This window comes from Ziziphus jujuba, chromosome 5 (assembly GCF_031755915.1).
Source record: "Ziziphus jujuba cultivar Dongzao chromosome 5, ASM3175591v1".
In the NCBI taxonomy this organism is placed as follows: domain Eukaryota; kingdom Viridiplantae; phylum Streptophyta; class Magnoliopsida; order Rosales; family Rhamnaceae; genus Ziziphus; species Ziziphus jujuba.
The window spans coordinates 25,686,600-25,701,279 of record NC_083383.1 but is presented as its reverse complement, the minus strand read 5'-3'; the positions used below and the strand labels follow the sequence as shown (position 1 = coordinate 25,701,279).

At 33.0% G+C, this 14,680-nt stretch overlaps 1 protein-coding gene and 1 long non-coding RNA gene across 3 annotated transcripts; both read right to left on the bottom strand.

Annotated features, from left to right (window-relative positions):
- Nucleotides 1-433: 433 nt before the first annotated feature.
- On the bottom strand, nt 434-3,138 carry LOC132803693 (MDIS1-interacting receptor like kinase 2-like). 2 transcript variants are annotated; one of them, XM_060817057.1, is made up of 3 exons: nt 2,618-3,134; nt 1,274-1,936; nt 434-990 (listed from the first exon to the last, which is right to left on the bottom strand). In XM_060817057.1, the coding sequence occupies exons 1-3, from the start codon at nt 3,048-3,050 to the stop codon at nt 635-637; spliced, it is 1,452 nt and encodes a 483-aa protein (XP_060673040.1). In that variant the 5' UTR covers nt 3,051-3,134; the 3' UTR covers nt 434-634. The 2 variants fall into 2 exon arrangements, with proteins under 2 accessions (XP_060673040.1, XP_060673039.1); XM_060817056.1 differs by having other exon boundaries at nt 1,274-3,138.
- A 1,815-nt stretch (nt 3,139-4,953) lies between these two features.
- Nucleotides 4,954-6,792, bottom strand: LOC125423013 (uncharacterized). The gene is made up of 3 exons (XR_007241532.2): nt 6,674-6,792; nt 6,470-6,543; nt 4,954-5,890 (listed from the first exon to the last, which is right to left on the bottom strand). It is a non-coding gene; the product is annotated as an uncharacterized LOC125423013 (long non-coding RNA).
- Nucleotides 6,793-14,680: the final 7,888 nt, after the last annotated feature.

Below are 14,680 nucleotides of genomic sequence, written 5' to 3'. Positions count from 1 at the left end.
CGCTTTTTATATATGTATAAGTTTGGCAGTTAGAAGTTTAAAGCATTTAATTTTCTTGTGATTTCCAAACCTTGCCATTTTCGTACTTGTTTGAATGTCACATGTTCTGTTAAGGCTTAGCTGGTTGACGTCAGTCTAGTAAGTTCATCTCGCTAAATGACATCTTTTGTTTCTCGGTCTCATCCGAGAAACAACTTTAGGTCCTTATTCTGTTTTCTATCATTGTTTTGGATTTCCAATTTCTAAAGGAGTAGCAACCTATGTCTCCAATTTTCAGAGAACTTTGCCTATAGCTTGAATAGGACTTTTGTGGCTTTACATATACAAAAATACTAGATCGCAGTATACAATTACTAGTAGGATCCGAAAAGTTTGCTCTTTTGGTTAGGAGTTTCACCATTCCAAGACAATTACATAATAAATATAAATAATGTTTACATAACAAATATAAATAATGTTTACCATTTCAAATAGCATAGCATAAACCCTTCAATAGTAACATGTTGAAAACTAAAGGATAGTCAAAATTCATGCATTTTAACACAAACGAAAATTTTCAGGGAGGACAACACAAAATGCAAAGTAACAAAGCTGAACTGAACTGATTTCTGACTCCTCAATAAATTTTAGCCATCTATGGGTTCATGAGGTGTCCTATCGTAATTTCATGGAAACAATGATCTGCTAGTGGTGTCCTGCGCTCAACAATTTGTTTGGAAACACTATCCATTGTTGGTCGAAGCTTTGGGTCAGCATTTAAGCATGCAAATGCAATTGAGTCAACAAGAGCAACGTTATGTACAGCCAACCGACTTCTCGGGGGTGCTAAGCGTTGGTCTAATATTTCAATTAGCTTTAGATTTTGTGTTGAAGATGATGATAATGATGACAAAATTTCCTTTGGATGCTTTCCCATCAGCGTTTCAAGTGTCACCACTCCAAAGCTATAAACATCGCATTTTACAGTTACAGCTATGGTGTAGGTAAGCTCTACAATTCACAAGAACACAAAACAACTTAAATATTAATTTATTAATTGTTTTGTAATACAAAAAAAAATTATGTGAAAGAGAGTTCAATATATAACATTGAAAGAAAATTTGAAGTTCTCTTTAAAAATAATTAGTTTGACCATGAAGTGTGTTCCATTTATTATGCGCATTTATCAATAATATTGATGATATAAATAGCCTTTTTTTGCCTGCCCTGAAATGTGACAATTTAATATTGAATATCAGAGAGAAAACTATATAGGAAGAGTGTAAAGCTTTACCTGGAGCAATATAACCATAAGTACCGGCCAGTATGGTGGTTTGAGTGGTGGAATTAGGATCGAGGAGTTTTGCAGTGCCAAAATCAGCTACAACAGCTTCTAGTTCTGAGTTGAGTAGGACATTGTTGGTGGTTACGTCACGATGTACAATTGGTGGAGTGCAATCATTGTGCAAATAACACAATGCATTCACTATGCCTTTGATAATGTTCACCCTTTTCTTCCAATCTAATTCCATAGCCTCCACATCATTGTTCAGGACACAGAACAAGCTCCCTCTTTCCATGTATTGATAAATTAAAAACATACACCTTTTATGCAAACAAAATCCATATAGTCTCACAATGTTTCGGTGCTTCAATTCTGTCAATGTTTTCACCTCGGTCTCGAAACTCATTCTCAAAGCAGGCTCTTCGGCCTCTGAAGTGTGCAGTTTTTTCAAAGCAACCACTTTGCCATTAGGCAACTGTGCTCTGTAAACACTTCCATAACCACCTGTGCCAATGCAATACCTTATATCGAAATCCTCCGTTGCTTGGATGATGTCTTTGTATGCTAAATTCCCATCATAATTCCATACTGAAAATATATCTCCATTCTTTGTTGCAATTGTCTCGTCAAGTGATTTGATCTTTTTATTTTTGCACCCACATTTGTAGAACACTGCCCATATAATAAGCACGAGAAATGATGATGCAAGAATAAAAGAGATGCAAACAATAATCAGCCCGTCTTTGACGATGCCGCCAGACCAGATTTTGGAACATCGGACGTAATCATATAAATAAGTATCTGCATGAAGTGTTGTCCGGTGATACATAAAAGAACAGGGGATGCAACAGTTGAAATTGTTAAAGGCAAGGTTTAAGGTGGTCAAGTCTTCTAGGTCGGCAAATCGAGACGGTATTTCGCCAACAAGTGAGTTGTTACTGAGGTCCAAAGAAAGAAGTGTAGAAAGGGAACATATCTCAATCGGTATGCTTCCGTTGAAGTGGTTGGATGACAAGTCAATGTACTGTATACTCTTAAGGCTACCTAAAGATGGAGTAATGGTACCCATGAGGTTGTTCGAACTGAGTTTCAAACTTGTCAGGTTCTTCAAATTCCCTATTCGGGAAGGCAATGAACCACTTAGCTGGTTCCGACTGAGGCTCAAGTATTGTAAGTTGGTTAAATCACATATAGTAGAAGGTATCGCACCAGTTAATCGGTTATCGCTCAAGTTTAATTGAACAAGTGTGTTTAAATTCCCTAATTCTGGCAGAATGGAACCACTGATACTGTTAAAAGAAATGTCAAGCATCACCAATTGGGAGAGGTTTCTTAATGAAAGAGGTAACTCACCTGAAAGATAATTATGAGAGAGGTTGAGGTGGGTGAGCTTCGAAAGAGTGCTGATCTCTGGCGGGATGCTCCCAATGAGTCTAGCTTTAGCAAGATCCAAGTGGACTAAATTCGGAAACGAAGAGCCATTAAGAAATCTCCCAAGTTTGCGTCCATATAGAGGAGGATACCCTTGTAGAGAAACATGTGTAATGCTTCCAGCAGGATTGCAAGTAATACCAGGCAACTTGCAAGGAGTTGTGGTAGTGGAGTTGAGATATTCATGACTCCACCATCCAGATTCAAGCAAAGCCTTTGCTTCTTGCTTAGGAGAATATTCAACAGAGCCCACAACAAGGGAAGCACAATGGGTTAATACTACTGCTGCTGCTACCGCTACTGCAGCAACACCGGATATGAAATTGGAAATATTGGAAATGGAGGATACCATCATGTTCTCTGATAACTATCTACTTGACTTGAAAGGAATTTTCTAAGAAGCATTATATATAGTAGGCTCTCTTATGCCTTTTTCATTTTTTTTTTTTTTTTTTTTTTTGTAATTTTTACTTATAATCCTTGTTAACATTAATTGCATTGAAGTGAGAATAATATTATTCAAACTTTGAATACATCGTTTAAGGTTATGGGCCCAATTAGTCCTCCCCTCAATTTCCTTCGCCCTTTATTCTGTTCTTGTTTGTATTCTCTCGAAAGCGATTGGACGTGGAAAACTGGATTTTGGAACTAGAATAATTAAATAATTAAGTGCTGTTTGCTTGTATGTTTAATTTTTAATTCTTTTGTTTTATTTATTTATTTTTTTACGAAATTGTATATAACGTGCTTATTTCGATTTTATGTTAATGTTAATTACTAATTTTAGAGTTTATTATACATATCAATCAACTATAAACATAAAAAAAAATATATAACAAAAATTAAAAATTAAAAACTAATATAATTTTAAATTGTGCTCCATTTGATGTTTATATATATATATATATATATTTTCTACTCTTTAGACTTATAAATAATTAAGATATATAATCACTACTAATAAACGTTAACAAACAGTCAAGTAAACATGTTACATTCAATTTAATCGCCAAAAAAAAGCAAAACCTAATTAATAAAAGATACCTTGATTACTATTAATGATACATGGAAAAATGAATTAAATTGATAAGCTTCAAATCTCTCTTTATTTGTATAGAAACATTTCAAATTATTGGTTTATCAAATATCAAAAAAAGGCTTTTAAAGCATCCCAATTTTTACGCAAGAAAACAATAACATCAATGCTGCCGTGTTGACGACTCGGGATGGACTGACTGTGAGCATGTCATATATTATTCATATCAAAAAATTGGAATATGTAATATCATATTCATTTTCTTTTGCACGCCATTCGTTTTTAAATAGGAAGCCGTAAGCGAAGACTTAGTGTGGGTGAGGGTGACCAGGGCCGGACCCACGTTGGGCCAGTGCCTCCCCCTTTGATTTTTCTGTTTTTATTATTATTATTATTATTTTTTTCCATTTACTGTTTTCTCCCTAATATATTTAAACCTACCCCCAAAACAAAAACACACGTAAGGTTCACTTTCGATTTGTTCCCTTCTTCGTTTCTTCGTTTATATACAGTTTTTCTCATCTCTCTCTCTCTCTCTCTCTCTCTCTCTCTATATATATATATATATATATATATTACATATCCATTTCTCTTATATTTGTTTTTGAATCATTTCTGGTATATCTAAAACTTATTTAAAATAAGTATAATATTTACGCTTTATCTATGATATTTTAACAACATATTTTAACAACATAGTTATTGAATCAACATACTTAATTAACATTTTTAATACAATATTTATACACTAGAATAATAATTCAACACAATTAATTTAGTTAATAACATAAAGATATAATACAAGAACTTAACTTCTTCTTTTTTTTAATTATATTGAATCTAAGCTGCAATTTTTTTTTTTTTTTTGCTCTATTACATAATATTTTTGTTGTTAACTTTTTTTTTTTTTATGGCTTTCAATTACTTTAGTTGCTTAAACATAACAAAATCAAATTTTTATTTGTATTTTACCTTAAGAAGTATGCTTATTTTATTTTTATAAATTTTGTCTGAACATTGAGATTCAATTTCTCTAAAAGAAATTCAGAAAAAATTAAAAATTAACATCTAGTATACGATATCATTAGTTGGATTACAACATAGTAAAGTTTTATTTTTATAACATAGTAATAGTTTTATTTTTGTATACTTTTGTTTCTTTTCATGCCATAAATTAAAATATAATATAAATCTTATTATATATCACGGTACCCTCTGAAAAATTTTCTGAGTCCGCCATTGAGAGCGACCATAGCAAGGGAAAAAAAAAAAAATTGTAAATACCAACCAATTATTGATATGAATAATATCCCAGGCTCACAGCCTATCCCAATTCCCAAGTTAAGATGACAGCATCTACCTTATTGTTTTCTTGCGTCAAAACTGGGATGCTTTAAAAGCATTTTTTGATGACTTTTTTTTAATATACTCACTCTAGTCTTCATTTGCAGTAAACCAAGGAAAAAGGCATGCAAAAGAAAATGTAATACATATTCCTTTTTTTTTTTTTTTTTTTTTGGGAACGAGTAAAAGAGTTGGCTAAAGTAGTTGTTTGGTACTGGATTTGCCAACAAACAAGGTTAATGAACTAGAACTTCATCAATACAAGTGAAATTTTTCTAAGGGTGGAAAAGAAAAACACATTTTCATGGTCCCAATTTCCTAGGATAATTTCAACTCTGCTTCCCCTTTAAAGTTTTCATTTCTACTATATGCAGTCTTAATGGTTAGAATGGAGATTTCATTTTTGAAAACAAACCAAATTGCTCTTGAACTTCCTCTGCCATCAACCCGAGTTCATATTGTCTCACAACAATGTTCCCTCATACCTGCTTTCAGCCCTACAATGAACAATAAACTAGCTTGAATAAAAAAATTCATAAAAATAAGAAAACTAATACAACTAAGAAACCATATCAAAACCCAAACCAATCTAAATCCCCAAAAAAAATTGTAAATTATTCAAATCTCTTATCAATCATAATAACAACCAATTCTGTTCTCAAAAAATTTAACACAAAATTACCCTACAGTTCAAATGTGAAAGACAAATATAGTGTTAGACTTGCCTGTCTTCGCTTTTTAATAAAACAAGGTAAACTGGATCTTGGGTTGTCAAATGGAACAGTCGCTGTACAATGGATATACATGTTGCAATGCTGTATAAAAGACCATAAAGAAATAAGATTCAGAGTAGGTGCCTCGTAACAGCTACATTATTATATGTTGAATTTTAACAGATTCAACAGGAGTAAAGATACCAAACGGAAATTCAATTTTGCAAAATATAATATAACAAACACAAATTATCATTTCTAGAAGTAAACAATTTCACAAGCAACAAATGAGAGCCGTATGCGGAGAGAGTCACACTCTTTAATTACTTGTTATGTATTATAAAAATTTTTCCAATCAGTGGCAAGATAAAACACATTACTTGTCATTCTCCAACCTCTCGAGTATTCCAATAATGTTCCTAACGATGCCTTATTTATTTGTAAATTTGCATAGACAACTTTTGACTGTATACAATGTGCAGTATTAGGGATAAATAACAAATCTGTGTAACCATTAAACACTTGTATTGCATATCATCTTTCCGTAAGGAACCTCATTGTCAGAACTTATCTCCCATATGTATGTGCATGTGCGTAAAATATGTCAACTTAGTTATAGCAAAGATGTGTACAGACCAAATGCACTAATTGTCATAGATAGTATGAGATAATATATATTACCTACCAAGACCTATCAACAGAACTATCCAAAAGATTGCAGCAACAAAAGTTGAACTTGTATGGGCATCCCAAACCTGATTATGCATACAGAGAAAATATGATTGCTTATCCAACTTGGGAATATTACTATCAATGAAACTGAAAATGTTATATGTATGAATTCATAAATATGTATAATTTAATAGATCTAAGGAATAAAGGTACAAATTTTTGAACGCCATCAACAATGAGTAATTCTCATTTCTTCACTAGAAGATCATTAATGACCTGATCGATGAGTAACTAAAGAATTGAAATTTAATAATTTATGAATCTCATCCGCAATTTTATTTGGATCTCATTAGTTCCCTTTTATGAATACTAATAAAGTGTTCTAATTTAAACTTTTCTATCAAAGTGAATCGGCTACTAATTGGCATAATCACTTTTATAGAGGACACCATCATGCTCATGATAACCATCTACTTGAAAGCAATTTTCTAAGAAGCAATATGATAGGCTCTCTTATGCCTTTTTCAGTTTCTTTTTAATTTTTACGTATAATCCTTATGAACTTTAATTGCATTGAAGTGAGAATGATATTATTCAAACTTTGAATAATTATTTAATAATATGGGCCCAATTACTTCTTCCCTCAATTTCCTTCTCCCGTTATTCTGTTCTTGTTTGTATTCTCTCAAAAGCCATTGGAGGAAGACCGTTGTGTATACAGGATACTTGATGTTGGAACTAGAATAATTAAACAATGAAGTGCTTTTTGTTTGTGTGTTTAATTTTATTTTGTATTTTTTATTTTTTTACTAAATTGTGTATAGTCGGCTTATTTCAATTGTTCGTTAATGTTAATTAATAACCGTTAAGAATTTATAATATATATCAATTAACTACAAATATAAAACAGAAAAAAAAACTAAAAACAAAAATTAAAAATGAATATAATTTTAAATTGTGTTTCATTTGATGTTTATCTTTTTTTTTTTTTTTTCCTTTATAGATTATTGAGATATATAATTGCAATAAATTAACACTAACAAACAATTAGGTAAATAAACTACACTCAATTAGGGAAAAAAATGAAAAAAAAAAAAAGACACTAAATATGTTAACAAAAGGCAGCTTGATTGCAAATAACTATACGTGGAGAAATTAAATAAGTTGATAAGCTTCAAATTTCTCTTTATTTGCATAGAAACCTTTCAAACTATTGCTTTATCAATATCAAAAAAATGCTTTTAAGGCATCCCAGTTTAGACACAAGAAAAATAATGTAAATGCTGACGTGTTGACTTGGGATGGACTGCGCGTATGTCATATATTATTCATATCAATAAATGGAATATGCATTTCATTTTCTTTTGCATGCCTTTCTTTTTTACTTTGGTGCGAACGAAATAACTAGGAAGCAGCAAGCGAAGACTAAAGTGACTATATGAAGGCCAAAAAAAATAAAAAAATAAAAAATAAAAGAAATGTAAATACCAAGCAGTTATTGATATGAATAATATCCAGAGTCATAGTCCATCCCAATTCCCAAGTCAGGTCGGCAGCGTTTACCTTACTGTTTTCTTAAATCAAAACTGGGATGCATTAAAAGCATTTTTTGATGACTTTGGTCTTCGCTTGCCGTTTCATTTGCACTAAACCAATAAAAAACGGCATGCAAAATAAAATGAGAAACATATTGGACTAAGAAAAAGAGTTGGCTAAAACAGTTCCTTGATGCTTCATTTGCCAACAAGCAAGGTTAATATACTTGAACTTCACCAATATAAGTGAAATTTTTTCAAGGGAGAAAAATAAAAACACATTTTGATGGTGCCAATTTCTTAGGATAATATCAACTCTGCTTTTCCTTTTAAGTTTTCATTTGTAGTAATATGCAGTCTTCATGACTAGAATTCACATTTCATTTTTGAAAACAAACCAAATTGCTCTTGAACTTCCTCCGCCATCAACACGAGTTCATATTCTCTCACAACAATGATCCCTTATGCCTGCTTTCTGCCATACAATGAACAATAAACTAGCTTGAAAAAAATTCCTAAAAAATAAGAAAACTAGCACAACTTAAAAACTATGTCAAGCCCAAACCATTTTAAATCGTGAAAAAAAAAATTTCCAAAATTATTCAAATCTCTTATCAAGCATAATAATTCTGCTTAGGGTATACTCTGTCTTTTGGAATGTTGTCTCAGTGGTTTTTTACTAATAAAGAGAATGAATGTACGTTTCACAAGCTTCTTTTCTCTAACGGAACCAATAAATTCAGTTGTAATCTGGTAAATTATGTGTTTATTCAACATAATTTCTGTAGTTCTACTCTTCTACTTTCCCATAAACATCTTATATATCCATTCAATTCTTCATAAAAACAAGTGAAACAACCAATTCTGTTTCTTGAAATATTTAACACAATATTACCCTTACAGTTCAGATGTAAAAGACAAATACAGTATTAGACTTGCCTGTCATGATGCATTAAAAGAACATTCCAGTTACCAAATGTTGTTGTCGCTGTTTCTACTTACTCTTGAATGTCTTTGTTAAATACCTAATTAGAGAATTTTGCACAAGTAATGAAATTGCCTATCTAAAGTAGTTTTGAGCAAACAATCGACACCTATTAGTAGCTATTAGAATTAGCTGGCGTAATAGTACTCAAGACTTTTGGCTTATACTAAATTCCTCTTTATATTTTTTCCTCTTCTTTTCTTTTGCATGTCATAGTGTATTCCTTCATTTATCATTAATAAATAAATCTTGGTAGCTTGATGAAAGTAACTAAGGTATAAATGAGTTGAGGAAGTCTTTTGTTGACTGAATCTTTACCATTTTTTTCCCAGTTCTGATAATGTGAAGGGAATAGGTAGTATTCTATTGAAGAATTCGATTGACACTTTGTGGTGCAGAATTTCTTATGATCAACTTGTTATATTGTAGTGTTTGACATTTTTTATATCTGCTTCCTTTTTCCCCTTTCTTGAAATGTAAATTTTTCATGCATCGTAATCAGTGATATAAAGCTGATATACTAGTTCAGTATACAATTTTAACAGCTTTGTAACAGTTACATGCAACCTTCTTCTTTTCTTCTTCTTCTTCTTCTTCTTCTTCTTCTTCTTCTTGTTTAATGTAATCTTGCAGTTAAGTTGTAATTCATATTTGACTGAAAATGCTAATCTTTTTATTCTGAGTTTTCACATTGTTCTACTCTTATCATCTCCCAAGTAAGCCTTTAGGTCCCTGTACATTTTCCTTTATATTGTTTGCAAACAAAGATTGACATTGATGGTGGCAATAGTAGAATGGAAAGGATATGGAGTTGTAATCTTTCTTTTGTTGTCCCTATGGAAAAATCAGTCTAACTATTACCTGTGTACAGGTTTCTAGAGAAGGAAGGGAAAAAAAAAATTAAAAAAAAAAAATAGGCAAAGGAATGGTGTGCTTCAAAGGGGAAGCATACCTTACTTTACTTTAAGACGGCAGCAAAAAAGGACAACGGTGTGGATGCTGCATTCTTGTGCATAGCGAAGACTGCTATCTCAGATAGAGTAACAATAGTTATAGTCTTCGAAAACATAGAAAAAAAAAATTTTTAAAAAAATAATGGGTTCACTAGACACTTCAATATCCACTCGCCCTCAAACATGGTCTTTTAAGATACTTATATTCTTTTAACCATCGATGAAAATCAGGTAGATGGAACATAACAAATCACATTGGAAATCCATTGAAGGTTTTATCATAGGAAAATATAAAATTAGAAGTGTCCTATTTACAGTTTGTTGATGATACACTGCTTTCATTTTTGGGAGAAGAAAAAAATTTGGTTTGCTGGATATTCTTAGTATGTCTTATGGAGTAAAATTAACATGTCAAGAAGTATAGCATCCAGAGTTAAAACTTGAAACTGCTCTATTAATTATTTTCAAATCATAGCTTCTTGGAAGGGGTGCGTTGTGGAGTAATGACCAATATATATGAGATTTTTTAAGTATCTCAATGGGAGGGGATTCTTCTTTTGGGATCTTATGGTACATTTTCAAATGTTTTCAAATGCCATGAAGGTTGGAAAAGAGCTTTTTTTTTTTTTTTTTCCCAGAAGGTAGAATACTTGCTTTGGTACCAATCTATTTTGTGAAGTATCTCTATCTCCTATCTTTCTTTGTTTAGTTCCAACAAGGGTTTGTATGAGATTGTTTTGTGGGCGAAGAAAAGACCATTTCCTTTCTTGTACGTGTGGTATGAAAGAATAAAATAAAAAGGGAGGATCAGGATGAGAAATATCAAAATGGGAAGTCTTGTTTATGCACACTTATTTTAAGATTTCTTTTCATCTATCAATTTGCTATTTAGAAGTTTAATGTATTTATTAGTGTAATGTCACTTTTGTTGATGTCATAAGTTGTTTTGTGATGATTAGTTACTATACTTTTAGCTTTTCAATAAAAACACTGTTGTATTAGGTAGCCAAAGTATGGCTTGTCTTTTTGACAATATGATTACTGCAGTAGTAGGTGAAAATTAGATGGTTTAATGTTTCTGAAAACTTGTGTTCATATGTTCTGTCCAAAAATGAACGATGTGTATTCACCACATCAGTTCAAGCTTTTTTTTCTTTCTCTTTCATTTTTGTTGTGTTTTTTGTTATAAAAATCCTACAAATGGTATCAGAGCTCTTATGATCTTAGAGGAGCTGTGAGTGAAATAGCAAAAAATACAGAAACCTTCCTTCTACCTTTCCTTCCTTTTTTAAATGGCTTTAACTTATTTTTCTGCTCAAGCACCTCCTATATTTTCTGGAGAAAATTATGCTATGTGGTCTATAAAAATGAAAGCTTACCTTCAAGCTTTTGACTTGTGGGAAGTAGTAGAGACCAAAAGAAATCCTCCCCCTTTGACAACAGATCCCACTATCGCTCAAATAAAGCAACATAGTGAGGAGGTTGCTAAAAAGTTTAAGGCTTTATCTGCCTTACATGCTGGTGTTTCAGAAGTGATGTTCACCAGAATTATGGCTTGCACTACAGCTAAAGAGGTTTGGGTCAAGCTGAAAGAAGAGTTCCAGGGAAGTGCAAGAACAAGACAAATGCAGGTATTGAACTTAAGGAGGGAGTTCGAAACTTTAAGAATGAAGGATTCTGAGTTGGTAAAAGACTTCATAGATAGACTCATGAAGGTAGTAAACCAGATTAGAATTCTTGGAGAGGAGCTGAGTGACAGACGAGTGGTGGAGAAAGTGCTGGTCAGCTTGCCAAAAAAGTTTGAAGCAAAGATCTCATCCTTGGAGGAGTCAAGAGACCTGAATCAAATTTCTTTGTCAGAGCTTGTTAATGCTTTACAAGCAACTGAACAAAAAAGATCTATAAGACAAGAAGAAACCTCAGAAAGTGCTTTTCTTGCATTACAAAAAGGTAAGGCTCCAGCCAACAATAATCAAAGGAAGCAGCAAAGTGGTGGAAGTAACATTAAAGGAAAACATGGTGCTGGTAAAAGCAAAGAGGGTGAAAGAAAGAAGTTTATGAAGTGCTCTCATTGCAAAAAGGACAACTAATGTTCAATATAGAGCTTGCAAACAACTTAGACATATTGAAAAAGTTTGCAAAAACAAAGGAGGACCAGTGCAACAAGCACACCAAGTACAAGTTGCTGATGAAGCACGACAAAGTGAGGAAAGGCTGTTTGTTGCTACATGTTATGCAGAAAACGGCAGCAAAGAAGCTTGGTTGGTGGATAGTGGTTGCACTCAACATATGACTCATGATGCTGATCTCTTCAAAACCTTGGATAGAAGCTTTGTTTCCAAAGTCCAAATAGGAAATGGAGATTTTATTCAAGTTCAAGGCAAAGGAGATTTGGCTGTGGAAACTTCAACAGGTACTAAACTCCTTTCAAATGTGTTATATGTACCCGAAATTAATCAAAACTTATTAAGTGTAGGACAAATGCTTGAAAATGGATATTCCTTGAATTTTCAAGATAAGTCTTGCATAATATATGATCAACATGGAAGTGAAATTCTAAATGTTAGAATGAAAGATAAAAGCTTTGTGGTAGAGTGGAACAATAAGGGAAATAATGTTTTTTATACCAAAACTAATGATGAATCTAAGTTGTGGCATAAAAGACTTGGTCATTTTAACTATGACTCCTTGAATCTAATGCATGAAAAGAAATTGGTGAAGAATATGCCTGCTGTTAGCAAAGATCTGGAAGTGTGTGAAGTGTGTCAGCTTGATAAGCAACAAAGGCTGCCATTCCCTTCGAAAGGCATTTGGAGAGCTTGTGAAAAGCTTCAGTTGATTCATAGTGATGTATGTGGACCTATAAGTGAGCATTCTATCAATGGCAGTAGATATTTTCTCACTTTCATAGACGATTTCTCTAGAATGTGTTGGGTATATTTTCTTAAACACAAATATGAAGTTGCTGTGATATTCACCAGCTTTAAAGCCATGGTTGAAAATCAAGCAAAATGTAGCATCAAGGTGATACGATCAGATAATGGGACTGAATATACAGCTCAAAAGTTTAAGTTGCAATGCAAAGAAGTAAGAATTCAACATCAGCTGACCTCTCCCTATACTTCTCAGTAAAATGGGGTTAGTGAGAGGAAGAACAGGACTATTATAGAGATGTGTAGATGCTTGTTGTTTGAGAAGCAATTACTAAAGAAGTTTTGGGCTGAAGCAGTGAATACCTCGGTGTATTTGCTAAATAGATTGCCAACTAAAGCATTGGAGTTTAAAACTCCATATGAGGTGTGGTATGGAATCAACCTACTGTGGAGCATTTAAAGATATTTTGAAGCATTTGTTATACACATGTTCCTGAAATTAAAAGAGACAAGTTGGATCAAAAAGCTTACATGAGAATTTTTGTTGGTTACAGCAGCAACACAAAAGGGTACAGAATATATCATTTGAAGACTAACAAGCTAATTGTTAGTAGGAATGTTAAAGTTGATGAAGCTGTTATTTGGAATTGGAAAAAGAGTGAAGTTCGAGCCTCAGAAAAGAATTTTATCCAAGAACATAATGAAATTCAGGAGGAGACCGATTCAAATGATGAAGATGTTGTTGGAATCCGAGGTACAAGATCTTTAACTGATGTATATGAGAAAAGCATCTGAGGTACAAGACCGTTGACTGATGCATCTGAGAGAAGCATCCGTGGTATAAAACCCTTCACTGATGCATCCGGGATAAGCATCCGAGGTACCAGACCTTTCATTGATGCATCCGAGATAAGTGTCTGAGCTACAAGATTCCTATCTGATATGCGAGATACAAGACCCTTCCTGTTCGATGTCCAAGCTACAAGACCCCTGTCCCATGTCCGAGATACAAGACCCATGTCCGATGTCCGAGATACAAAACTCATGTCTGTTGTCTGAGATACAAGACCCGTATCCGATATCCAAGATACAAGACTCCTGTCTGATGTTTGAGATACAATACTCTTGACTGATGTATATGAGAGATGCAACCTAGCATTGTGTGATCCAATTACTTTCTATGAGGCAAATAACTCGAGACATGGATAAAGGCCATGAAGACTGAAATCAGTATGATAAACAAAAACAAAACTTGGGAATTGGTGAACAAACCTCAAGGCAAAAAGGCCATTGGAGTGAAATGAATCTTTAGGACCAAGCTCAATGCAGATGGTACAATAAACAAGCATAAAGCAAGATTGGTAGTTAAAGGTTATGTGCAGCAACCTGGTATTGACTATGGAGATACGTTTGCACCAGTTGCAAGATATGAGACAATCAGATTTCTACCAGCACTTGCTGCTCAAAAAGGCTGGAAAGTTTACCATTTAGATGTGAAATCTTCATTTCTAAATGGTTACCTGTAGGAAGAAGTATATCTTGAACAACCTGAAGGTTTTGTTGTTCAAGGAAAGGAACACAAAGTTTATAAACTGCATAAGGATCTTTATGGCTTGAAATAAGCTCCTAGAGCTTGGTATAGTAGAATTGACTCACACCTTGTTGGAAAAGGATTTAAAAAGAGTGAGAATGAGCCTACTTTGTACGTGAAGTCAAGTTCAAATGATGAAAAATTGATTGTTTCTCTATATGTTGATGACTTGTTTGTTACAGGAGGAGATTCACAAAGTGTGTTAGAGTTCAAATTTGAAATGTAAAAGGTGTTTGAAATGACAGATTTAGGAGTGATGAACTACTTTCTTGGCATGGAGATA

What these genes read in the sequence shown, in the direction of transcription:
- LOC132803693 (XM_060817056.1), bottom strand. Translation starts at nt 3,050, where the DNA reads ATGATGGTATCCTCCATTTCCAATATTTCCAATTTCATATCCGGTGTT. An exon ending in TTATGGTTATATTGCTCCAG is followed by an intron (nt 991 to 1,273) that starts GTAAAGCTTTAC and finishes TGTGAATTGTAG; the next exon opens with AGCTTACCTACACCATAGCT.